At 39.0% G+C, this 26,651-nt stretch overlaps 1 protein-coding gene across 1 annotated transcript in view; it reads right to left on the bottom strand.

Moving 5' to 3' along the window:
• The window catches only part of GPR64 (G protein-coupled receptor 64), a 47,234-nt gene extending 30,835 nt beyond the window's left edge, over positions 1 to 16,399 (bottom strand). Inside the window, exons 1-2 of the mRNA XM_010181011.1 lie at positions 16,282 to 16,399; positions 8,782 to 9,399 (exon numbers count right to left, since the gene is read on the bottom strand). Of these exons, the coding sequence (XP_010179313.1) occupies positions 8,782 to 9,399; positions 16,282 to 16,399 (736 nt within the window). The remainder of the gene's footprint in view (positions 1 to 8,781; positions 9,400 to 16,281) is intronic.
• Positions 16,400 to 26,651: the final 10,252 nt, after the last annotated feature.

Raw genomic sequence — 26,651 nt, 5'->3', positions numbered from 1 at the left:
CCTGGTGTGGGTTTAAGGAAGACCCTTAAGATATAATACCAACCTTCGGTAACATGCAGAACTGAAGCAGTAGTCAGATAAAACTGTTCTGTGTGGTTTAAAGAGTAAAAAGTTTTTTTTAAGGTAGAATGGGGTTAATATCTTCATCAAAGGAATAGACAGTGGGATTGAGGGCACCCTCAGCAAGTTCGCAGATGATACCAAGCTGAGAGGTGCAGCTGACATGCCAGAGGGATGGGATGTCATCCAGAGGGACCTAGACAAGCTGAAGAAGTGGGCCCACATGAACCTCATGAGATTCAACAAGGCCAAATGACAGGTCTTGCACCTCGGTCAGGACAATCCTCATTATCAGTACAGGCTGGAGGATGATGTGATAGAGAGGAGCCCTGCGGAAAAGGACCTGGGGGTACTGGTGGATGAAAAGCTGGACATGAGCCAATAATGTGCACTCAGTCCTGAAGGCCAACCACATCCTGGGCTGCATCAAAAGAAGTGTGGCCAGCAGACTGAGAATGGTGATTCTGCCCATCTACTCTGTTCTGGTGAGACCCCAACTGGAGTACTGTGTCCAGCTCTGGAGCACTCAGCATCAGAAGGACGTGGAGCTGTTGGAGCAGGTCCAGAGGAGGGCCACAAAAATGATCTGAGGGCTGGAGCACCTCTCCTGTGAAGACACGCTGAGGGAGCTGGGGCTGTTCAGACTGAAGAAGAGAAGGCTCCGGGGGGACCTTCCAGTACCAGAAGGGGGCCTACAAGAAAGCTGGGGAGGGACTGTTTAAAAGGGCATGTAGCAATAGGACAAGCGGCAATGGTTTTAAACCAGAAAAGGGTAGATTTAGGTTGGACATTAGGAGGAAGTTCTTCACCATGAGGGTGGTAGATCACTGGAACAGGTTGCCCAGTGAGGTGGTGGAGGCCCCATCCCTGGAGATATTCAAGGTCAGGCTTGATGGGGCTCTGAGTGACCAGATCTAGTTAAAGATGTCCCTGCTCACTGGAAGTTGGAGTAGATGACCTTTAAAGGTCTCTTCCAACCCCATGCATTCTATGATTCTACATAAAATGGACTTTTGGTTAGAGAAGAAAGCACTCTTCCACATGTGGGCAAACTGGCTTTTCTACCACAGGAAGTTAATTCCATCTCCAAAACTTTAACTGCCACTGGTACTATCTCACTAAGTGGTTAAACACCTTGTGCAAAAGCCCTTCTCTCTAACCAAAGGGCCCTGGAGGAAATTAAATTCTCAAAAAGAAGCCACCTCTTGAAGTATGCAGCATCCCACAGAAAAGACGATGACACTGCCCCTTCTGCCCACTAAAAAAAATTATAAAATCTGCCTGAAAGATCTGACCTTAAGGTCTTCCTCACATACTCTCGAGGAATCAGTGTAGACATAGTCATTGTAGTCAACTGCATTTCCCATCCTCCATATCCCTTCAAGCTCCTTTGTGAATTTTGGAGAATACAAGTAGTATCCTGAGGTAGGTAAGAAAATTGTCTACTAATATGTTTAGTATTGTAGGCTAGTAAAAAGATTGTGAACTCTGAAAATGCCAAATGCTTTTAATAACAAATCCAGCAGTACAGGGAGCAAAATAAGCTAAACACAAGTCACAGATATGGAGCTGGTATATGCAGCAAGTGATGATGACACGCATAATCTGGGGGGCACTTTGTCCCAGACACATATCTAACCATGACTTCTCGTACAGCACACCATTCACATGTCTACGGTTGCTGGAAATTATCCATGAGAATGAGACTTGTCACTGATCAGGGTGCAGCATTAAGTTGACAAACCAAGTCTTCCATCAGAATCACCACTGCATACAGAAACAGGGGAAGGAGGGCAGGCTGTCATACATTATTTAATTTCACTTGCATTTGTCAGCCCTCCTCCTTTGTTCGGTTTAAGAACTTAAAAAGAAAGTGAATAGGATTATTTGGAGAAGGATTAACATCCAATCTAAAATAGTCTTAAAGTTGACATGTAAAATGGAAAGTAAAATAATTCAAGGTGTGCTAGTTACAAGCTAACAGAAAATTTCTTTCCCTTAGGTTGTTTACTATTGATAAGAGCAAGACATTCCTCACATATATGAAATCTCATTTTATTTGCTCCATGCATTTTTATTTGCAAGACTGTTAAGTTTAGGATCATCAAATCGACATACCTAATACCTTGTTCCAAAACAAGATATTATATGTTGTAGTAATACTTTTCTCCATTTTCTCTAATAGAGAACATTCCTGAGGATCCAAATAGCAAATAAATAGGCAAATAACATTGTTCAGTATTATTCTTCGCTTTTGCTGCAAGGGAGGCAGAATAGGTCTGTCTAGAACTGTTTTGGGGTTTTTTCTGAAGGAAAAGACAGCTCCATTAAATGAGACAAGCATTAGCTTCTGTTATTAACATGCATCATTAGAAACAAAAGCAGCAAGTCCCGTACTGTCTTCATATCACTTTGTACTGTTCTGACAGAAATAGCTTGCTAACCAAGACTTGAGAATCCCATCTGTGTACACAGCAGAAACCACTCCAGTAGTGTGAAATCTGCTTAGCAACTCTTGCCATCACTACATCCCACAGCTCCAAAAAGCTTACCTGGGAACCAGTACGGGGACTGTGACAACCTTAATTCCCCAAAATGACTTTGTATGAGAATGGGAACCAGTGTAACGTTAGCAGCTCTAGTCTGGTAGGAGCCTAAGTCCATTAATAACAGTACATAAGGCTAGGTCTACAAACTGATGTAGCTCTGAGAAAGACCAGTGTCTGGCCATGTCTGCAAAGTAGCCCTGTGCTTACAGCATTCCTTAGCATGACAGATCTTAACCATCAGTCTACTGGCTCCCTTAGGATGGGATGGCCTCCACGTGTCTTGCTGAAGCCGTTGCACCATGCAAAGTCGAATTCACAAATCCATTCAGCCAAAGAGAAAAAAAGGGAGAAGGAGGCTTTGTAACACAGTGGTCAAGATAGGATGGATGGTTCTGGTCCCTGCACCAAAGGCATTGCCATGCTTTTGTTCAGTAACTTAGCATGCTTTTTGTTCAGTAACTTACACACAGGATACAGAAAAAGCCCTTAAAGCATAAACAGTGCACAATGTTCTATGTCCAACTGGAAGAAATAAAAATATCATTTTCTTCTACCCACCTTAAATCTAACTTATGATCAATATACTCTCTTTTAAAATTTTTGAAAGGCAACACCCTTTCTGATTCACCTGTCTTCAGGCAACTCGCTCTGCCAGAAGCAGTTCAGTTTTTCCAGGGTGGAGGAACCAGCTAGAACCTGGCTGCAGATAACAACATCGTGCAAGAACTAAGTTACTGGCAGCTGCTTCTTGCTCCCATATCCCAGGGGAACAGTGTTGCTGCTGACTAACACTGTTTTACCTAACATTTCTTGATGGCCTTTCGACTTTTGCAGAAAGCATCCTTTGAGCAAGCCTGAGACAGCAACTTGAGTGCTTTCTTAGGAGAAGGACAAAAGGAGTCTGAACTGTAATGAACTCGAGCCCCTACATGGACACCCACCCTGCCCAACCTGTGCAGTGCGGAGGGGGAGGGCATGGTCCAGCCAGAAGGGCCATGCCTGCTGGTCTCTGTCTCTCAGGAAACATGGGGACAGAGTGCAAGAGCTGCTGCTTTCTAATCAGGTCCAGACATGAAACAGGCACCGAACACTTAAGCAGCAGCAACAGCCCTGGCAATCTGTAGAAGCACAGACAAAGTTACTGGCAGAAAAACATACATTTATGCACTATGTTCCAAGGCCTAGATGACAGGTTTATGAAATGAAGTACCTAAAATTTTACCTATATTAATTGAGAAACATGCCAAAAATGAGAACAGTTAGTTTTATCACTCAGGAGTATTCTCGCAAACTAAAGGCGTCCTCCACCATGTCAGCTTTCATAAACAGATCAACAGCAGAATCCAAATGGAAGAATCCCAAGAGACACCTTGGTGGCTATGTAATATGGTCTCCCCCTGCCACAGTAGTCTGCTGACACCACAGAATGGCATTAGATAACTGTGACTGTGTATTGCTAACAAGATCAATTTTGACTTACAAATATGCAAAAAAACCACCAGGAAATTAATAAAAATTGAATTTTCTAAATAAGATGTGTTGACAAACTTAGTGCTGAAAGTTCTTTCACCAAAGATGCAACTAATTAGGGCAGAGGAACTGATTGCATTAAAAATTCCCATAAGAAATACCAAAGTGGAAGTTTTCATGCCAAGTAGATACATAATATCACTTTCTGGCTTAAAAAAAAATAATTAAAACCATTTTACATAAAAATGTCAATTCTACACTGCATTTTTAAGTCTATATACGTTCTCTTCTCAACATTCTCACAGGCATAAGTTATCTGTATGTAATACATCAGTTATGAGTACTGTGCAGCAACTACTATCTATTTGTAGGCAGCGTTACCAGGATACAACCATATGAAAATGTCTGGCATTAATATATTTCACAGGACTTGCTCATGAGCAAATCTGAGTAGCCCAAACAGCAAAATGTGAAATGATACTGTTCTAAAATCCATCTATTTACAGAAGTAGGCACCCAAATTATGACATTCAATTTTCATATTCATATTCAAATTAAATCCATATTTTCTATTAAGATATTAGGTTCCTTTACATTTAATAAACCTTTCCGCTGGATAAACATTCTGCCAAATGAACCATCCTGTCACACAAGGCATTAATAACAGTAACACTTAAAAATTCTCCCCAATTATCCCACTATAGACACTAGCTGATACCGACTTTTTATGTAAGTTAGATTTTGAGGCACATTGTATAAGTTAAAAGGATGAAACTAAGTGCAATCTTAATTTTATGTTTTGGTGTCTCTCATGACACCTCATATCTGCTCTGACTCTTAGCACTGGCACCATGGAAGACAGGATGAATGATCACTGGCTTTTGACAGAACCAAATGTAAGAAAATGATAAAAGTGCTTGTTCACTTCAGGCTCTGTCACTTTTGCCACTTCATTATAGTGTCCTTAACAGAAAAGTCAAGTGCAATATTTTTAACTCAGCTTTAATGTTACACAGGTTTTGAGGAAATTAGGTTATAAACACATTTTTACCTGTTTGTATAAAGTTTTGTTTGTAAAAAGCTGTACATTAGATACTGAGGTGAATCAAATCACCTCTTCTCTGGCAGGCTGATTTCCAAAAAGCTACTTCCTTTGATATCACAGAAGAGGGAGGCAACAAAAGCAAAGAAAGGGAAGGTCAAACATGCGTTCTGTTAATAGGTACAAAGTAGAGTGGTACATGACTCATTAAATAGGCACTCCAGAGTTAGGTATTTTTTCCCCGTCACATTTACTTCCTTTAAGAGCTTCTGGAGGTTTCCGTAGTATTCTGTCCTTGCAGTTTTAGAAAGCAAATGGTGGTATTGAGGTAAATAATTTATTTTTTGATCTCCAGCTTTCATGATCTGCTCAGTAAATGTAACAATATGGCCCAAAGTTTGGTACCCAGCAGACTGGGATGCAGACTGGATGAGGGAATGAGTGGCAGCTGCCTTTTCATCTTCTGCCTGAGGAAGTAACACCTTGGGATTCCACCCTCCCTTCAAGGAAAGCTGATCCTGTCATCACAAGTGCACACAGCTCTGGAAATCTTTAAAAGGGATTACACGAGCCTAAATTATACCTCCTACTGCCCACAAGTGCAAACTAGAATAACAGCCCAAACTGAAGATTTCCTCTTCCTTGAACATGCAAAGACAAAGCATTCACACACAGCACCAGCCACTTCCCATTTCTCACATCAGCATTAAACTGCTTTGTTCCCACATGCCAGGAAACCTCCTCCAGCAACACCAGCAGCAGACTCAGCAATATTGGGAGTGAAAAGGATACATGGAAAAGAGGGAGCAACACCTTAATCCTGAAGGTTGGGCAGGACAGTTTAGAAAAATGTAAAATACCACAGTATAAAAACTGAATTGTATTTATGCAAAAAAACACAAGCAACAGCAACAGGCACTGGACTCCTGCTAAAACTTAGGGCACCGATGCCACAAATGAGATGACAGTGCTTTACTGTCAGTGATACTATTTACAGTTATACCATAAATAATCTGTTTTATTTCTTCATTGAAATTTGTTAAAGATATCTTGTCATCTCTGTGCTCCTTACATAGATGCACAGCGTAACAGTTTGGATATTTATATTTGGATTCAGAACGTTACTGTTTAATGTATAACTGAAATGATTAATGTTTAAACAGTACATTTCTTCTAGTTGTCAAGATATTATTAAAGGCAACTTGCAAATATCCCACGTAAAAATTACAACTGAAGACCTGGTGCCCACAGGTTGACTAAAGTTTCTTTTCAAGCATTTAGCCTTTAAACTCACTTACTCTCTTATGGTTTTGTATTCTTTTAGATCACTCAGAGCTTTAAATTACTTAGTGCACCTTTTTCTTGGATTACACAGAGACAGTAGTGGTATCATTCATATTGCCCACATCGAAGTATGTAGCTAAATAGGACTCATTCATCAAGGAACAGGATAAAGAATTTTTCCAAAGCTGGTAATTTTTAATAATACCAGGAGATGATCTTTAAAGTGAGATACCTTCCCTCTGCGGCACTCTTTCTCCATATCATAGCTGTTATGCTACTTCTCATTCTCAGCAAAAAGGGAATTATCAAAGGCACTTGAGAAATATAAGTGGAAGGTTAGTGACACACAGTGTGCGAGGCCTCCTTCCCTCTTTGGCCCTGCCTGCAGCGCTTATGCCTGCTCAGCGTGCAATGGCTACACCAAGCAGAGGAGAACCAGAAGACAGTGTGACTGGAAGAAGCAAAAGTTGCATCTTTAACTCAGATCTAAAAGTCTGCTATTCCTAAGTTCCATTATTGCAAGAAATGTGATAAGCCCTCATCAAACTGGGAAGCAGTCAGACACGTCCTTTCTTGCAAATCTTCAGATGCATAAGATACGTAGCTACTGCAGAAGTAATCCCATCCACTTCTGGGGAGTGAACTACTTGGTTAAAGCTGAGCGTGACTTTAAGTGCTAAGCAAGTGTGTAATCTTACCAGAATCCAGATTCTGGTCCTTACTGGACCTCACATGGTCAAGAAGAAACTTACAACTTTTTTACTAATCTGAAAAATTATTATAAAAGTAAATAATAAAACTGAAAGAAAAAGCATCTGAAGAGTTAACAAAAAGAAAGGCAGGGAAAGGAGGTAAGGAAACATAAGCTAATTATGTGATGTTAAGTAAATCTAGACTTATTAATGGAGCGCACATTGCCTATGAGACACCAACTAGGTAACGGCTTACATTGCACAAAGATTTTGAGTGGTTAAGCAAAGGAGAAATCACAGAAATCACACTAACCTTTGGCTGAATATTTTACAAATTGTTGTTTTATGCAGGCATAAAATGCCAAACAGGTAATAAAAAAAAAATTCTGACATTTTTCCTCCGGCACAATTACGACTGTAAAGAACCACTTCCTTTTCATCTTTCAGGCCTACACTATAGCACTTTCCCAAGCTTTAGCCCTTTGCCAATTATGTTCTTTGTGGCTGCAAAATCAGATCCTTCTGAAGACTTACTAACTCAAAGTCCTTCCTTTTTAACAAAAAAAGAGAAGCCCCCCAGATCAGATAATTTTTAGACAGGTATACAGAGGAACTTAAAGAAAGTAATAAGACTGTAAGACTAGTAATACCATCAACCAGAATTGCCTGATACTGACTGTTACATGCTTCTACTGTCAATGCTTTGTTTTTGTTTAATTGTTGGATCGATATCTCCTAAATATATGCCTTTCATAGGCTGACTGAGAGGGGAAGGACAATCAGCTAAAATGCATCTATTCCTGAAAACAGGCAAATAAATAACCTCCACAAGCCCCTAAATCACTAATGCTATAATCATTAATCAGTTGGGGCTGGGGTTGGGCATTGCCTAACCAAGCTGCTCTGTGATGTACAAGGATGCTCTATATTCAGGGCAGAAAGTGCTGGAACTGAAAACACGAAAGTTGCCCTTTCTGTGCCTCAGTGAAAGATAATCAGATGCTCCATTCTGACCAGATTTATCTCGTTTTATTCTTTTTTTCTCTGAGAATAAAATCTTGGTTTGGTTTAAAGCTCTTTATGGTTCTTTTTCAGGGCAAAGAGGAATTTTGAGATATGTGTGAGAAGCCATTTGGCCATTTTAATAAAGGAAGTCGTTACTGATGAAGAAACAAGAAATCAGAGCCTCCAGTAATCTTTACAGATGTAGACCATACCAGCTAAAGATAGTGTAATGTGTCAGTAAAGCAGTGAAAAGTTGCACTCATTGAAGTTCTGGCCCAGAGAACGTGCAGAATGAGGACCAGCAATGCTTTCCTTTGTGCTGAACCACCTGAACAGAAGGTGTGTATATTAATTATTTTAAGATGACATTGATAGAGAGCCTTAACATTCCAAGGAGTTTTGTTTGGATGCATCCTGCTCTCATTACCATTACATGCACAGTAGACAAGACACAGAAGTTGAAGGAAGTTGAAAGTCTTTAAAGGACTGCTGCTATGCTTTTTACATTTGGATAAAAGCTCGTGAAAGCTGCATATCCTCACATGGTCTCATTAGGCATTTAGCTAGATATTACTAATAGACAAAAACTTTGTAAAATCTGGAAGGTAAATGTTAGACATGCTCAGATCAACTTTTAACAAAAATACTATTTTAAAAACAGGGGTGCAATGGTACTTACCACATGGCAAAGAGTGATCCTCTTCTACTGTCTTGTTATAGACCCAATCCTCCTTTCTCCAGCGTATAACACCACTATCTTCACAGTTCTGAGATTTCTCTAGATTTGCTTTATCCCACATTCTGAACATGTACAGCTCCCCGGTCATACCCAGGTCAGGTGACGTAGCTGTACCTGGCAGCTTTGAACAGCCAAGTAAGAACTTCCCTTTCCCAGGGAAATTAACTTTTCCCATTAGTTTTTTGTTCATTTGTTTGTTTCCATTTATGAATAGCTTCATCTCCTCATCTTGACTTTTCCACTGGATACATATTTGGCTCCAAGTGTTTTCACGAAGTCTTGCTGTTGTATTTATTTGATTTCCAAACAACCATATCCTCAATTTACCATGATCTCCTGTAAGTCCAAGATCATATTTATTTGCAGAGACATTGGCATGAGACGTTTCTTGATTGTATACATATGCTGTCCAGGGACTATTTAAGGAATATAGTTTGAGGTGCACACAGACAATGAATTCTTTCAAGGGATACAGAGAAATTCTTGGTGACAAAATCCAAGGATCTTCACACGCAGTCTTAAAGACGGCTTTGTATTTTCCTAGGAATTGCTCCTGATCTAAATAAAGAAAAAGTGATTTGTAAAATTACTTAGTTTTTTGAAGGGTCTTCTATATGAATGTTATTATTCCATATAGTACTGTTCCTAGGCATTTACCTAGGAGTTTTCAAAACAACACATTAAGAAACAATCTTGTACCTTTCTCTTTGCTTTTTTTGTGGTGAGGAAGAGGCAAATTTGGAGGCAGTCAATAAATTCCAGCTACTCATGAAAGCTTTGAAGTAAAACTCATGCACAAGATGAAGGATGACCATGCAGCTCTCTAAGGCAGCACTCAAATGACAAGTGGGTGACAAAAAGAGAATCACAGATTCTGGTTCTTGTTCCCAAGACCACACAGGTTTTTTTTCCATTTCATAGGTACTGGATAAAATACAAAAAGAGCTAGAAGAAGGGACTATAGCCCTTACTGTCTTCTCATGTCACATCCTTGCACCCTCCTTTCTCTGAACAAGATCAAGCTTTTCCAGCGCCGAGATTCTTCAATCCTTTGCTACATACTGGCAGAGTTTCAGAAAGAAAGGTAGAAAACTGCCATATTCTAGAAGAGAATGAGCTTAGGCAACTTTCAGGAAATGTGTTCTGGAGCCACTGGTTTCTTTTAAATTTAACCCCGTTCAGTCCCCATTCCCTGTTCTCTACCAGGGTAATTATTTGCAGAGACAACTGGCCTGCGAATCTCAGATCTACTGAAGCATTGAGATGCTAGCAACCCATAGTTCAACCGTGACAGTAAATAGAGTTTTAGGTGCTAACAGTAAATTTACTGCTGAAAACAAGGTGTCAGGCTCTGTCAATGCTGATAAAACAAGTAGTGTCAGGGAATGCACCAAGCACTGGAACTTGATCACATCTGCTAAGTTCTTGTAGATGCCTTGTTTCCTCCATTATCCCACTACAGGAAAGTACAGGCTTTGTAGCTGAAGATGTAAGCTGTTGACTCTTACTTTGTGGAAAAACACACATTCCAGTTCCACAGTTGTTATCATAATTGCTTGCTTTATGGTGCACCCATCAGCAACAAAATAAATCCAAACTAAGAAAAACTCCTATGGGACATGAAATGGAACTACCAAAAAGTGAAAACAGCCTGGTAGATGCTCGGCCAGTGCAGGAGAACATGCTACTGACACCTTCAAGGAGGCATTTATTTATCAATATATGCAGAGCTTTTAAGGTATGTGGTTAATCATGATTAGTCAGGGTTGGTGTCACGGTTTATACAGTTCTCTATGACCCGATGACTCCTCCCTACCTGAGCAGAGGAATCAGGAAAAGGAGATGTAGATTGAAATAGAAATAGATTTAAGGAAATAATAATAAAACCTAATATTAATAACAGAATTAATATAAAGTACACAGTTATGCTCAGTAAGTATAGCGGAGGAGCAGGCCTCAGGGGTAGGGTGGTAGACAAGTCCCTCTTGAGATGACAGACACGGAAGAAGGAGAAGGGGCCACCTCCAGCAAACTCCCCTACTTATAGTGGACATGACGTTTATGGTATGGAATAGTTTTCATCAGTTGGACAGCCTGGGGCCGACTACCCTGGGTTACCGCTTCCCCCAGCCTCTGCTCCTGTTTATCTCAAGACCACTAAAGACCTTGATCATCACATAGCAGGGCTGGCCAAAAACTGTAACAAAGTGTCTTACTACTTTGTTCCCATGAAATACAGTGTTGTAGGCCTTACAGAATTTTAGTTTTCCTAAACAGAAAAGCAACTCTAAAATTCTGTCCCAGTAAACCAGGATGGTTGGATAGTACAAAAAGACCAGTCAATACAGGAAGAAAGCTTTTTCATTAGCTCTCCTGTGAAAAGACAAATTTTCAGGCAATTCAGATCAGGTTTTGTTTTTCAAGGCAGGTTTCATTCATACTTCTAGTTAGCTGTCAAGATCACAGCCAGCTATTCAGTGATCCTCTCAAGCAACCAGAGCACAAGATCACATAAGGCCATTTCTGTATCAGGAATGTGTTCAGCTCTTCTGTCTGTTTACCACAGGGCTCTTAAACTTCTTTTGCAATACCAACAAATAAAAAAACATGAGGAACTTCCTAACTTCTGAGTGCAGCTTGACAGGTACAAGCTACCAGGAAAAGTTCAAAATACAAAATATATCAATCTAGTTTCATGGAAAGTCATTGATAACTATTCTTGCTGCATACTATAGCTTTCAGATTCCCTTTGTGATGCTAATTAGCAGAAACTTGTAGGGATCTTTCACAACCCTGAATCATTCCTGAATCTCAACATATATCATGAAAGTGCCATACAAGGCTAAAGACCAAACAAAAAACTCAGGGTACAGGCTGAATTAGGTGAAAATCCTAACTAGAAGACAGTGGGAGCATGACTTCACTTGTTCAGCTTGGCCATTTGTTAGAGCCTAAAAACAAAATCTGCAATACTCAGTTACGAACAGTGCAGCATGGAAAACTAGTTTTTAAAACATGACTTAAAAGCTAGGGGTGAGGAAGATCAGGTGGGAGGAAAGTGTCACAGAAGTGGAGACTTAGATACAGACTTAAATGTACCTACCCCTTTTACTAAAAGGATGACTGCAATTAAAATAGAACTGAGACCTTCCAGTTTGGACAGATCATGAGGAAACTGAGTTTATAAAGGAAACAGCTAGCTAGACATACAGTTATATGCCAACGCTGGTGACGCAGTCTTTCCAAAGAAAAATAATTGCTCAAGTCTTTCAATATTGAGTAGGAATTATGCTGCAGTTTTTGAAAGATTTGATGCAACTGCTGTTCTTCAGAGGGTATATGTCAGAAGTATACTTGCACGACTCATATATATCCTTCAAAATTCCTCTAAGCAATCTTGAGCATGCAGAGATGGCTAAAGTGACCAGTTAAGGAAGTCTCTTGACATGGGTTCAAAACTTGGAGTCACTGTTAACTATCCAGATTGGAAGACTGGAAGTGCATTTCTGAGCAAAAATGTTAATCAAAGCTTGAGGTACCATTAGCAGATTTGATTTTGGAAGTGAACAGATTCTGGGAGAGGCTTGATTTCATGTTAAGCATTAAATCGGTGTTTATGTGCCAACAGTGAATTAATTAAAAGGCTACAAGATCCTATTAAATTTTTTAGTGAAGTTGACACTATGAAGTTGTCAAGGGAGACAGACTGGACATAAACTTGCAGGTGAAAACAGTCTTAAGGCAGGCAACCAACAGAAATGATGCAAAATGAGATCAATCCTGCCGTTGATTCTCCTAATATGCTTTGTTCATTCAAAAAGACTGCTTTTGATCAGCATGCAAGGCCTGTCAAATTAATTTAAACTAAAAAAAAAGTTTACTTAGAGAGGTCTACCCTTCTGGAAACCGGAAAGTCTGGCCCACTTTGCTCTAAACAGATCAAAAAAAGAAGTGCCAAAAAGAGGCGCCAAAGTGAATAGATACCAATACTATCAGAATTCACAGAATCACAGAATTGCTCGGTTGGAAAAGACCTCTGAGATCATCATGTCCAACCGTTCCTGTCTACCCACTAAACCATATCCTTAAGTACCTCATCTACCCACTTTTTAAATACATCCAGGGATGGTGAATTGTTACAAGAAAGGCTTGAAAAACTGTATATGGTTTATCAACAAAAAGAATGCTGAAAAAGCATGAAGGAAATCATAACCATAGTCAGAAAATGCACTTTGCTGTTCCAAGTAGAACACACAGAGTACAGCTTTAAATTAGAAATTAACATGATCTTGGCTGAATCTGTCTGAAATGTGGGTGGATGCAACATAAGTAGGAGATGACACTACTTTAAAGATTTTGGAAGTTCTGTTAATCATTGCCTATATTCTTAATAATGATACCTGTGGGTTCTGGCCCACACTTGACCATAGAGCCAAGGAGCTGGAACTGGCTGTGCTCTGCCAGGGGCATTACTGGCTTACAAATTAGTTCCTTTGGACCCAGACAATAGAAATCACATTCAGAAATCTAGCCATGAACATGCCTTTATCACCACAGCACAGAAAACGTAGCCTAGTAGAAAGAATGCTTGAAACAGTACAAAAAATAAGCAAAAACAAAAACACAACTTGGAGTGAAGGAAACTCCATGCAACAGTAATTGTGAGCTGTCTTTTCAATGCCATTTGCTGTATCCAAGCACCTAAACACTTTCATAAATGCAAATTTCTGAATATATTTCTCTCTTCTTAATATACACCATCTCAATATATTTATCTCTAATAGATGCAAGAGCTGAGGATTTTACTTCACTAAAACTAAGAGCATCTGTTTAATAAGTATGATCTCTTTAAGGCCTAAAAGAAATCCTGAAATGTATGCACATACTTCCAGACATTTAAAATAAACTTTCTAAGAATGTCAAGGTAATGCAAATGTAAAACAAAAATGTAATCTCTCCTTTTTCAAACATATTCAGATATTTCTAATATCACACACAGATCATACACAGAATCGCTCGGTTGGAAAAGACCTCCGAGATCATCATGTCCAACCGCTCCTGTCTACCCCCTAAACCATATCCCTAAGTATCTCATCTACCTGCTCTTTAAATACATCCAGGGATGGTGACTCCACCACCTCCCTGGGCAGCCTGTTCCAGCTTCTGACGACCCTCTCAGTAAAGAACTTCCTCCTTATCTCTAACCTGAACCTCCCTTGGCACAGCTTGGTGCCATTTCCCCTTGTTCTATTCTCCATCACCTGGGAGAAGAGACCAGCACCCACCTCTCTACAACCTCCCTTTAGGTAGTTGTAGGTGGTGATGAGGTCTCCCCTCAGCCTTCTCTTCTCCAGGCTAAACAACCCCAGTTCCCTTAGCCGCTTCTCATAAGGCTTGTTCTCCAGACCCCTCACCATCCTTGTGGCTCTTCTCTGAACACACTCCAGAGTCTCAACATCCTTCTTATAGTGAGGGGCTCAGAACTGAACACAGTACTCGAGGTGCGGCCTCACCAGTGCCAAGTACAGTGTATCAGTGTAGTTGAGCATTAATACAGTTGAGTATTCTCTTGAATAAGAGTAGTCACAAGTGTATGTGTCTGCACAATCTGGCTTTTAACCAGTAACAACAATAGCTATTAATTTCTACGCAAGTGTTTGCCACCTGTAACATGCTGGGCTTGCTACAGTCCATTAAAATGACATCATAAGAATCTTGTATCTTTATGTATTCTACCTACACCTCATAACTGTTCTTTACAAAAAGCTTAAAACTCTAAACTTTTTACATTTAGGTCACTTGATTCTGCTGAATATTTTGGAAATCTGAAGCTAAGAACTGTTTCCTCTAAATGAATTTCATCCCTCTCTCCATTCACAGTTGTATTTGGATATCTGGTGATAAACTACACCACATTATCCAACGTGTCCTAGACATCTGAAAGCACACACACAGTTCTTCTCTCTTCATATTTCCTGGAGAATACAAACATACTTTGGCACCTTAGATAAGGAGAGAACTCAGTAGAGATGCTGCTAACAGTGCTAACAGCCTAAAAAGAAACAACAACAACAAAAAAATGGGGTGGAACCATAAATTAACCCTTGCATCAGTTTGGCTTTTCTTGAAGAATTACTGACACTTGTGAGTGATATGTAAGTGAAAGATGAAATCTCTCTTTGCCTCCTTCCTCAGAACTCTAGATACAGTTGAATTTTCCCTGAAAAAAATCTTGTAGGACATCTGCCCATCTGCTGAGCAGCCCTGTTCTTTTTACTACTGAAAGCACATGAGATTAAAAGCTGACCATCTTAGTAACAGTTTTGACACCTGAACCTCAAATTCTGTCTCAATAAAAGCTTCACTTTATGAAAAATACTACATTTGGAAAATTAGAATCAGAATTAGTCTAGACTGTAAGCCTATGAAATTTCATTGCCAGTGTAATGTCATTAAGCAGGCACACTTACTAAGTACACTTGAACTACAAGAAACTCTGACCTGCTAGAGTAAAATACCATGCCACAACACAGGAAGCAGTTTCTAAAACTAGCCATTAAGTACATGGCAAAAACCACTTCTAACTCTTTAATATTCCATATACATTACTAACATGATAAATACATTACACACTATTGATGAAAGGAAGTTTTGCAAATGACAAGCATTGTTATCTGTATCAGTTGAGGTCCAGAGTAGACAGACTCCTATCTGTCAGCTTATAGAATAGCCATAAATAAACCAAAAATTGCTGATTCTACTGTACCTCATATAAAAGCATCACCATGTTAGTTACCCAATTTGTAAAAGATCCTTATGAATTCATTTTTCATTTACTGTTCTATAAAGAGCACAGAGTGTCAAATCCAAATACGTAATTTCTGATACATGTTTTGGACCTTACTACCTTTTTCCTAGCCATATTCAGTTCCACAACCAAGAGAAATGTAGGAGATGTTCTATCCTCACACATGCACTAAGTAGAGTGAAGCTCAAAGGATCTTGTGGCGTGTAAGAGCAGTATAAAAGATTTAACAACACATTCTGAAAATAGCAACATTTCCAGTTCAAAAAAATAGCAAGAAAGTAATTTATCTTCTTATTACACAGAATCACAGAACGGTAGGTGCTTGAAGGGACCTCTGAAGATCACCTAGTCCAACCTCTCTACATATTGTGTTTATAGTCTCTCCTCATCCATTGTTGAAGTTACTACTTATGGGGTTTTTTTATTAAAGAAAATACTGTAAACTTAGGGTTTGCGTAACCAAAGTGCTAAGCACCAACTGTTTCATTTCTTGGTGATGGCAGTTTTTCCTCTTGATTTTAAGAAGGCAGAAACTTGCCTGTTCTGAATATATTCAAAAGTTCTATTCATCAAGACTAATGCTATTTATTTGGAATACCAACACTAGATAAATCAGGAAAAAACTGTCTTACCTTTGCTTGCTGCAGCCAGGAACAAATGAAGTAAAAGGACTGCTAGCACAACACTGAATCTCAAGTAAATGTCCTGTATTCTGCCAACACAGCAGTGCTGTTTTCCCCAGGCAACCATTCTAGAAGAAAAATAAATAAATAGACCACAGTGACTAGAAAATGTGCAGGTATTAACCTCACTCAAACTCTAATTCTCCAAAGACTCACAAATATATCAGAACATGGCCATGAGTGCTTGCACAAATAAGGTCTTCAGCATTTGAAAAACAAACAAACAACAACAAAACCTCCAAAAAAGCACTCGTATCAGAACCAGCCAGAGGGCAATCTCGGAGAGCTTATCCAAAAGCTTTGATGATCTCACTAAGTATACAGAAGGCATCTCTTCGGTGCCCTACCCGCAGGTTCTATTATCATTTTAACAGCAACACTGTGAACTCCTAAGGAAGAAGCAAGAGTTTGATTCTCAATCCTCATCTCATTCTGATGGCAAGAAGCTACTGCAAAAAAATGAGAAATGCCAAAATAACTGTGGGCAGCAAGTTCATGCAGAGCATCATCAAAACCTGGTTTGTCCACTTTTCTTCCTAGTGATGACTGCCTAACATTTTGCATTCTGGAAGAAATATTAAGTGAAACATTCTTGTGCTTTTTGCATGTATTATTCCTTAAATGAAAAGGTTTAGAGAGACATAGATACAAGTGATCGTATAATTGAATCTTCAAGCAAACGCAAAGCAGTAAACTTGAAATATTGTTTATCTTTAATGTATCAGCTCTGTGGTAGAAGTTTACCTTAGCCATCACAAGTTTGGTGTATGTGTGAGTGTACTGGTTCGCGCTCATACTGCTCACACACTTTACCTTATTTTTGTACATGCTGTATCAAACTGCAAGTTTCCCTTATTTTCAGGAACTGTCAGTTGTGGACTCTTTCAGGAGTTGTAAACTCGTGTTAAGGTTAGGACTAAAATGTATTTTTTCCAAGCATTCATATTAATGTAAATACTTATTAGCATAACATGGTTACTAAAATAATGGACATACACACAATCTTGTGCAGGAACAGACCAAAACCAAACCGAAAACAAGTAAAAAGGGCAAGAAATGTCAAAGGCAGGCTAGTTTTCTAAAGATTCACAGGAAACATGTCCAAAACTGTCGTCAGCTTGCTTCTCTTGAATGCCTAAAAATCATGCATTAATAATTTGCTCAGTGAGTAAACTAAGTAGCAGAATTACATTAATTATCCTAAGAACCTGATAACGAAAACTGGCATGCTTAAATATATTTGACAATTTCAAGGACTGTGCATTTACAGCATAATTTACTGGGGTTAAAAGAGTTGCCCATCCAAAAGCTCCATTTCCTTTCTTTGCTTACTCACACTTCCCATTCTAGTCTCAAATTAGGTCAGTTCCAAGCAAAGCCAAGCTGCATCTATTCCTCCATTTTATGGGGAAATTTCTTCTTTTGTACAGTAAATCATCTATGCATAGTGATTAATTTAGACAACAAACCAAAGACAAACTTCAGCATCCCTTGCCTCTACTACCTAGCCATTAAGAGTTGAAATGTGAATGGGATGGAGCCCAAGAATACTCAGTGGGCACCCACAAGTTTAGCCATCAATGCTGGTAAGTACTGAAGCAAACTGCGTGCTCTGTGGCACACATAATACTGACTCAGAATGCCCCTGTATTCCCTGCATTTACTTTCCTCCTTAAGCCTCTGTTCTGCACAGAGATATACAAGAAATGAGCAGAATAGGACAAAGGTTTACTCCCATACCATCAAGCATGCTTTCTATTTGGTCTGGCAGACCTCATCAGACTATCACTTTAGTGCCCCATCCACCAGAAATAACAACTGCATTCCAAGAGTCTCAATTTGAGGGCAGGAGCCAAGAAATTCCTGGTTCTGACTCCAGCTCTGCCTGAGTGCTATGGAGCCCTGAGGAGCTTGAATAGAACTTCCTCTAACTGAGGCCCTTCAGAGTGACCTTTGCTAATATTTGTCCAGTGGTTAAACGAAAGGCTGTCATACATACTTCCAGCACATTTAGGTTTTTATCCCCTCTGTTTGGTTGGGGTTTCTTTTACATTATTCTCACTTCCGAGGATGTGCCTGGCAAAGACAAATGGGGACAGAGACACGGCTTCTTGTTGGACATTATGTTTCTCTTAAATACATTTAAGCCTTCTTTGTACTGGAATTCTAAAGCTCTACTCTAAATAATGATCCTGAAAAGTAATGTAATTGCAAATATATAGTTACGGACATTACAGAATTAGGCATAAGTGATTTTTTTCAATTGTTATTTATTTTGTTCATTTATTCAAATGAACATTTATACAGCATGACTCAGAGAGCCCAGCATGAAACTATATAGTTTTTACAGCAGGATGAAAAATTTTCACTTGTAAATCAAACATATCTAATCAAGTACAACAGCTACTGGGCACAACTACTGAGTCACCCAAGTGTGGCAAAGTATTCTACGGACAGACTGCAGGTAAAGATATAACTGCCTGTCTTTACTTTCTCACTTACTATTCTCAAATAACAATTCGGTCACTTGTATTTACAAAGAGCTAACTCCCTGAAGTAGAAGAGAATACAATCAATTACTTTTCTTTATGGTCAGTGGATAAAATGAAAATTCAGAAACATAAAAGGGCTCATGCATAAATCTGTTCCCTCTTGTTTGCTCTTCATGAACAGTGCTCTATTTTGACCAGTGATAATCTTGTACCCACGTTTCAGAACATTTCATGCCATGTCATTAATTTGAAAGTGAAATGAGAATTGATAGAATATTTCTTAAAACAAATAAACAAACATACTTTGAAAAATTAGATGGTTATTTTGTATGTTGTGTTATACATGTTGCAGTTCTGCATTAATATCACATTCTCTGGATAACTGAAGAGGTTACTGGAAATGAAGACAGGAAGATGGTATAGAGAGGAGTCTGTATTCTTATCACTGGTATGAATTAGCTTATGTCATGCTGGTTTTCCTAGTTTTTTGAGTTTTACCTGCCTAAAAAGCACAGAGTTTCACAGGAGAAGTTACTGAAATTTAACAGGTTGACCAAGACAAATGCTATGACAGGGAGCCTGCTGCAGAAGGATGGGCAAGATAGAGGGATAAAAGTCAGAAAGCCGACAGCAATCCACAAGAGCAGGCAAAAACCAAGGCCTGCAAGGCTTTTACCGTGTTTTCTCTACCCAGCTTTATATCTCTGAAAGATGCATAACATTATTTGAAGTTGATGTTTCTAAAGCTCTTCAGCTTGCTAGTCAGTCACGGGTATCCACATTGAAAGGGCTTTGAGCTGCCTGAGGAAACTGGGCTTGTGTTAGGAACACCTCTGGACAGCAGAGGAGATGGAGTCCATGCCTCTGCAACCAGGCTCAAGGGGGACTGCATGGTGGAGCTTCACTCAAAGTGCAGTGTGAGAAAACCAGGCTGCTTTCCAAGTGTCCACCCATAGGTGACACATCAAGAAACAGAGGGCTTACCTGAAGCCACTGCTTGCCTTGTATTACAGCAGGTAGATTTTCAGTAGGCTTAAAGCCAAAGAAAGTGCAAAACATAAACACAGCTCTTCCGTACTGTTGTGTACTTTGTTAAATCACTTTTCAAAAAATGCATTCAAATTTTACAATTCCTATTGAATATATTTATTTACTGCCAGTCTTTAAAATTAAAAAAAATATTTGTTCTTTTATGCCACTTTTTAGCCAGAGCAGGTTCCCACTGCCAATGCATAAAATGTAGGTAATAGAAACTTATGTTGGAAATCATGACTCAAAGCAATCAGTCATTTACTACTAACCATGCTGTCTGCTGCTGCACTTCAAGCTGTTTTGTTTGGGGTGCATTCTGTCTATTTATGTAGTTATCTCTTCTTAAAATCTTGGATTTAAAAAAAAAATCCCAAATATATAGAATTTACTGCTGAAGAGGAGGGTAATAATGAATGGTAAGCTTCTGGTTGTTGTTCTCTGTCAGTCTGCATTATTCAAATCCATACCAGATGATAAAGGGTAGAAAAGAACAAGAGACACATCATACTGCCCAGGTATGAGAACTTCTTGATGCCTTTAATTACTTTCAGAAACTTAAGACCGTAGACTTCTTCCATCAACCTCTTATATTTTCCAGACTGGAACCAAAATGTAGTAAAGTTTTTATGTTATTTTTAAATTTTGGCTGAAGCAAGTTAGATGTAATAGGGAGGACACTTATGTTGGAAAGTCTTATGTCACTGTGAATTTTGGCACATACGGTATTCACTGACTTAATAGCAGAAGTAGCACCATTGATTTAAAAATGTTGTTCCGTGAGGCTTTTTTAATGTATTTTTCCAGAAGACACTAATAGGATTATTACGCTTTGATAATAGTTTGGTTTTCATCAATTTTCTTCAGTTTATCAAAGGCTGTAAAAACAGGCATACTATGTACTACAAAGTTTAGTCACTTCATATAGAAGACCAGCTTTTTCTAAGACTGCAATGGTAGTGTGTGGAGCCAGTTCAAGGACCTCCCAGACATGTCCTTCTGACATAAATCTTAACACTTTTCAAATATATTAAATATTCTACTTTTTAACGAGTTGGCTTACAGAGAGCAACAAGCCACTTAGTTAGAGACATGAGTCTTCTGCAAAACTCAGAGCTCACCAGTCCAGTTCTTAACAGAAATAAATAGGAGGAAAAACTCTTCAAGAAATGCATTCTTTTGTTTAGTCTTTCAACTGCTGCAGGATAACAGAATTAGAAAGATTTTTTAAATTTTATTTTACAAATACCGACCTGTGTAAGCGAAGGTCTGCCCTCGGTTCAAGTCACACATCTCCCCGTAGACTAGTGTAAAAGTGCAAGCTTAAACATTAAGATTTATATAAATGGATTCACGAGAGTAATACACTATTGGATGACTCTCCATTACAGACCTCGGTGCCAAAAAGCACTTCTAGTACTTAATTCTCTCTTACAGTATTGTGTGTCAGTGTACATCCTGTAAAACTGGAACACAGGACAATTACAAGCAAGTTTTTGTTCCCTCTTAGCCAGTTTGGCAATGTTTCACCTCCTCATACCCAGCAGCCACCTGGGAGATGAGCAAGAGGCCTCTTCCTAGCTCTTAGAAAGTTCTACACTATCCAGGAAATCCTGTTCTGCACTGTGTATTCCCTCAAGAGAACAGTATCATCCACGCACTCTATTAAATCTTGTGGAGCAAACTAAAAAGCCCTTCAGTGACAATACTTGGGCAGGTTTTCCATTTCCAAGTGGAAAGTACTGATGAAGCATAAGAAGCAGAGACATAATAAAGTAGTTATGTTTGTCACAAGTCTGGTTACTCCAACTACAGGCAGGTTGTTTACATTTTCAGTAATAATACTTTGGGGTATGTAGGTATCCAAGTTTTGGAAGGGAGTAACAAAAGAAATCTTTTGCAGAGCAGAAGAATGAAAGTACAACAAAGACTACATTTAAGTTGGCACACAGAAAAAAGATGAAAGGAGTGCTAGACGTGCACCTTGAGCCATGTGAAAGGCATGAGGAAGACTCTACAAAACCATAACCACAGAAAAATAGACAAATACAAAGTTTCGCAAAACCTTTATATTCAGTAACAGGACTAGAATTTGGTGCAGAGAGAAAAAGTGAAAGATAAAGACTTTTCTAAAGCTGGAATATTCAAACCAATGAGGATGTAAGGCTGTACGGTATTAAGCGAAGGCCAGGCATACCAGAAAGAAGACTGTTCAGCTCATGCTTTCAATTTTCCTAGTTTTCAAAAATAAGAGACCTGAAAGTTTATTTCATTTTACTTTAAGTGGGGGAAAAAAAAAAAGGAAACAGTTTTTTCTGCTCAGTTTATACTTTCCATCTCCAATCTCCATTCCATGCTCTCTTGGCTTGAACAGCAGCCTCCCCTCCCCCCTCAAACTCTTAAAAAAGAAATAATACTGTGATTTCACCCTAAGCTTCCCTTTATGCACTTAACAGGTCTCTTGGATCTTCCACTTGGAGCTGTTAAAATTACTATGGAAGCTAAGAACTACAATACTTGGTAGACTTGTTTTGTTTTGTTGGTTTTTTTTTCTTTTTAAATCAACAGCCCAATGACTAAAATGAATAGTCTGTAGCAAAGAAATAAAGCTCATCAGTTTTGAAAGATGGATGCAAGCATTTTCCAGAGCCCCACTACAACTCTGATTAGGAATATGGCATTGTTGCCCCATGCAGCCTAAGGAAATACACTCATTTTGGCACCTCAGCCTTCACACGGGGTAATTATTTGGGGGTCCCACATTAAGACACTCTAGGAAAAGGGGTTATGCCAAAAAAGCATTCTGGACCTCTTTTTAGCACTGTTCCTCCTTAGGATACAAAGTAAGTCTGAGGAGCACAGGGGAAAGGAGATGGCACCATTGCCAGGACAAGCCCCATAGTCAGTTGTTAGGGAAAGAACGGGAGGCAAAGTTCTGACTGGAGCCCACGTTAGGCGAATACAACTGAAACAAGTTAGTCAGGAGCAATCATCCAATACTTGAATGTGGTCACACAAGAGTATATGACTTCAAAGCAACTTCAGAATAGTTTCTGTAAACCAGCACCACTTCTGTGAGCAGCCCCCATGAACATGTCAGCTTAGAAAATTTACTTTGTACAACCACACTCCATATGGCTTTTTTCACCATCACCACCTCTATTAAAAAAAAGTGATTAGCCTTCTTACAAATAAACCACCCTAACCACAATTCTGACTTGCTGAAACATAGATGGGGGGGGGAAAGAAAGCACTTTTGAATTCAAGTTGTATGAATACTTGGACTATGTTATGAATAGTAATGACGGAACAAAGTCCCCTAGACTTCAAACCATGAAGTGACAAGTATTATCAGAAACCCATTCAGTCAGCTTATGTCCATAACTAATTTGGTGCAAAAGAAACAAAGATATTCAAAGTGTGCTTGGGAACTCAGAAATTAAACGTGGAATTTGGCAACATTCACAATCAGGCATGCCCAGATGTCTAATAAATCCAGGCAGAGAGCCACAGTCATTTTTTCTCCAAAGAATAAAAAAGGGATTTTTAAGAGAATATTATAAACACTAAAAGCATCAGAAAAAAGATGTTTGTTACATGTGCACAATAATGCCTCCATAATCAGCGCACTCACTCATTTTCTTGCTTGTTCTACCATTTCTAAATGCGTCACATCTTGACAAACGTGACAACTTCTGGTAGACCTACTGATCTCTTGGGCCTTAGCTCTTCAATGATTCATTTAAGGAACACCATAACTGAGAACATAGTGCATAATTTGAGAGTGGTTGCTCTTTTTTGGCAACTAAGGCACCACCTGAGGTACTCATCTCATGCAAATTTCAAAATAACAGAAATAATGTGACAAATTCTCGTAATTTCCTCTAAATTCTACAGAGTGAAAGAGTATTTTAAGTAGATTGAGGAACTTTATAAAGTATTTCTTTTCCATACACTTTCTCATCTAGTACAGCTGACAGTTTACAGTTTTCTTTTAAAGCAAACAAAAATAAGTAAATCACGTTACAAACTAGAGTTTTTCTCTGAGATGTTAAGAATGCTGTATTTCAGTAGGCAGCAGAAGAGGACCTAGAATGGAAGAACAAAATCACTGCATTAAAAAGGCACCAGCTGAAAAGCAGCTGTTGTGTCAAAAAATAATTAGATTTCCGGGTTACAGCGCTCATCAATAAAAGAAAAACAGAAAATGCAGAGGCTGGGATTTTAGCTGCCAAATACACTTCTGAAATCTTGAATCAGTTCTACTACATATTACCTGCAATAAAACTGCCCTGAAGCTGATGTAAGTAACATTCACTTGTTGAGCACCTGTAGTAGACAAGATGTTCAGCTCACAGCTGGAGACAAATCCATGTGACTCATGCAGGGAGGAGTTTGAGATCCATTTTTCCGTCTTTGATTTAATGTCAACTACAAAGGATCCTTTGTCCACCCTGAACAACAATAAATTTCAAAGATACCTTAGCACAAAAGGAATGCAAGACTTCCAAATAATTGAGTCCTGTTAATTACCGTATAGTTACACAAGCCTATCTTTTCATACAGTAAGTACAGATCCTTTCCAAATTGTAATTTCACCAGGAATTTATGACTGGAAAGAATAAAACCTTCATAATCATGAGCACCTATCTAATAAACATTAAGTTATTCACTCTTATGCTGCTCCACTCTTGCTCACTAGCTGAGTAGCAACGACCAGTGTTCTGCAACAAATTAATATGCTCTAAATCTATGCATCTGAAAAAAAAGCAAAGCTTTTAATTGAACAGTACTACAGTACCACTACTACTAAACTTACCATTTATCAGAAAGCTAACATTTTAGACCAAATAGCATACCTTGTTCATGCCAATTCTTCCATTGAAGTCAATATGATTCACTGTATGAGCTACCCTGATTTCGGCCTTCAAATAATGTCATTTCCTATTCCCCTGAAAACAAAAAATTCCAAACTCAAGTGTAGCGATCACTTCTCAAGCTATACTGTGTTTGCCAAGGCCGCTGATCATGTTACATATTAAGAACTAAAAATTGTCCAAATTTAACAACAGTTACTCCCTCATGAAGTCTAAAACTTTCTCAATCTGCCAACATTCTACTGTTATTAGTGGAAGACCTGACTTAAGCACTCACAGCACAAAAACTGTATAAATTGAGCAATTGACTTGAGAAAGAGAATTTAGCCCTTTATCTCTCTCTATCTGCCTTTAATTTGAGCCAATTTCTGTTGATGTATTAGAAATAAAAGTTTAACATTAAATTTGGAAGGCATTGAAGAGAAAAAGTGTGCTCACAGACTCCCTCTGATCTACAGAATTACCTTAAAATACTAAATTAATATTAATAAAGACACTAATAGCATTAGTTCACTTGATGTCAGACTGCCACATCAGAAATAAAATACTAGTGTGCAGTGTAAGTAGAAAATTTTGTGGCCCCGATTTACATCTGAGCAAACTTTGTTCACATGCAATTTCTTTCCTGCATCTTCTTTCAAGGCATTTCACTTTAGAGACTGTCTTTATCAATGTTACGCGTGCTTCTTCGGTGAAGACAAGTACTTGGAGACCCTCCTAAGCAAAGACATGGTTTCTGTTCTTTCATTTAATTTCACAAACGCATTTCCAGTTAACCAGCAGAGGACCAAATCCTGCTTGATTCCCCATGCAAACAGTTAGAGAGTTATACATTCCAGTTTAGGTAGGAATGGCTAAAGCCGTAACCATAAAGCTTAAGAACAGGAATACCAACTTGCACAGCTCTCCAACAAAGATGATGTACAATGTTAGCCTATGCCAGCAAAAGGAAGAAACATATTTTGCATAGAGATACATAACGCCAGCTTTCTCTTTTCAGCACAAATGACAGAGCTAAATACCCAAACAGGACCAAATAACACTTAGGTCTGCATGCTAGAGGTTGTAAACTCTATTTTCATTCATGCTGAAGCTCATTCTACGACATCTTCAGCATTACAATAACTGATCTGGTGTAAGTCAAAACCAGCCCAGGCTTGTACAATCACACTTTTAATTAGCCGGGTAGGCATACCTTTAGAAGGCAAATGAATTAGTTTACGAACATTTCTTCAACATTTCTGCATAAATCAATGCAAGGTAATCACACAGTAAAAGCAACAGAGTCCAGTACTGTTATAAATACTACCCACGAATGACAAAACCCATCTATTTGTAAAGCAAAGCAAAGATAAATGCAGCCAGGAAAGGATGCTTCCAGTACACTGATTGTTCCTCATCTGGCCAGTGTCAAGGGACATGACCGAATTTAAAAAAAAAAAAAGACAAAAAACCCCCCAAAACAATTACTGTGCACAACAGGTGACTTTGAAGACATTTTACTTTTGGTGACACACGTTACCTTGCAGAATGTACGAGAAACAAGCAGCAAAAACTTTTGAGCTGAATACGCACTCAGCACCCATTCCCAGAGAAAATGTGTCTGAGAGCAAAATCTGACCCAGCCCAGAAATCCAGTCCCACCAGGGCGCTGCCCTAGCTCTTTATCGCAAACCGCATTCAAACCCTACTGACGCATCCCTCAAAATCATTCACCTTTTAAGCCGACTTAAACACGTTGCTGATTTTTTTTAAATTATTATTATTACCGCCGATTAAGCACTCAAAATAAGGCTGGGAACCAGAAGAAAACCTTTCCACCGACAGCAACGAGAAATGTACCTGGAAGGAAGAGCAGTCGCCCGCAAGACGAACTCAGAAACGCGTCGCCCGTAGCCCTTTACCGTGGCCTCACACCCCG

This window comes from Mesitornis unicolor, unplaced genomic scaffold (assembly GCF_000695765.1).
Source record: "Mesitornis unicolor isolate BGI_N332 unplaced genomic scaffold, ASM69576v1 scaffold25073, whole genome shotgun sequence".
Classification (NCBI taxonomy): domain Eukaryota; kingdom Metazoa; phylum Chordata; class Aves; order Mesitornithiformes; family Mesitornithidae; genus Mesitornis; species Mesitornis unicolor.
Note: the sequence above shows the minus strand (reverse complement) of the source record. Positions and strands in the feature narration are given on the sequence as shown.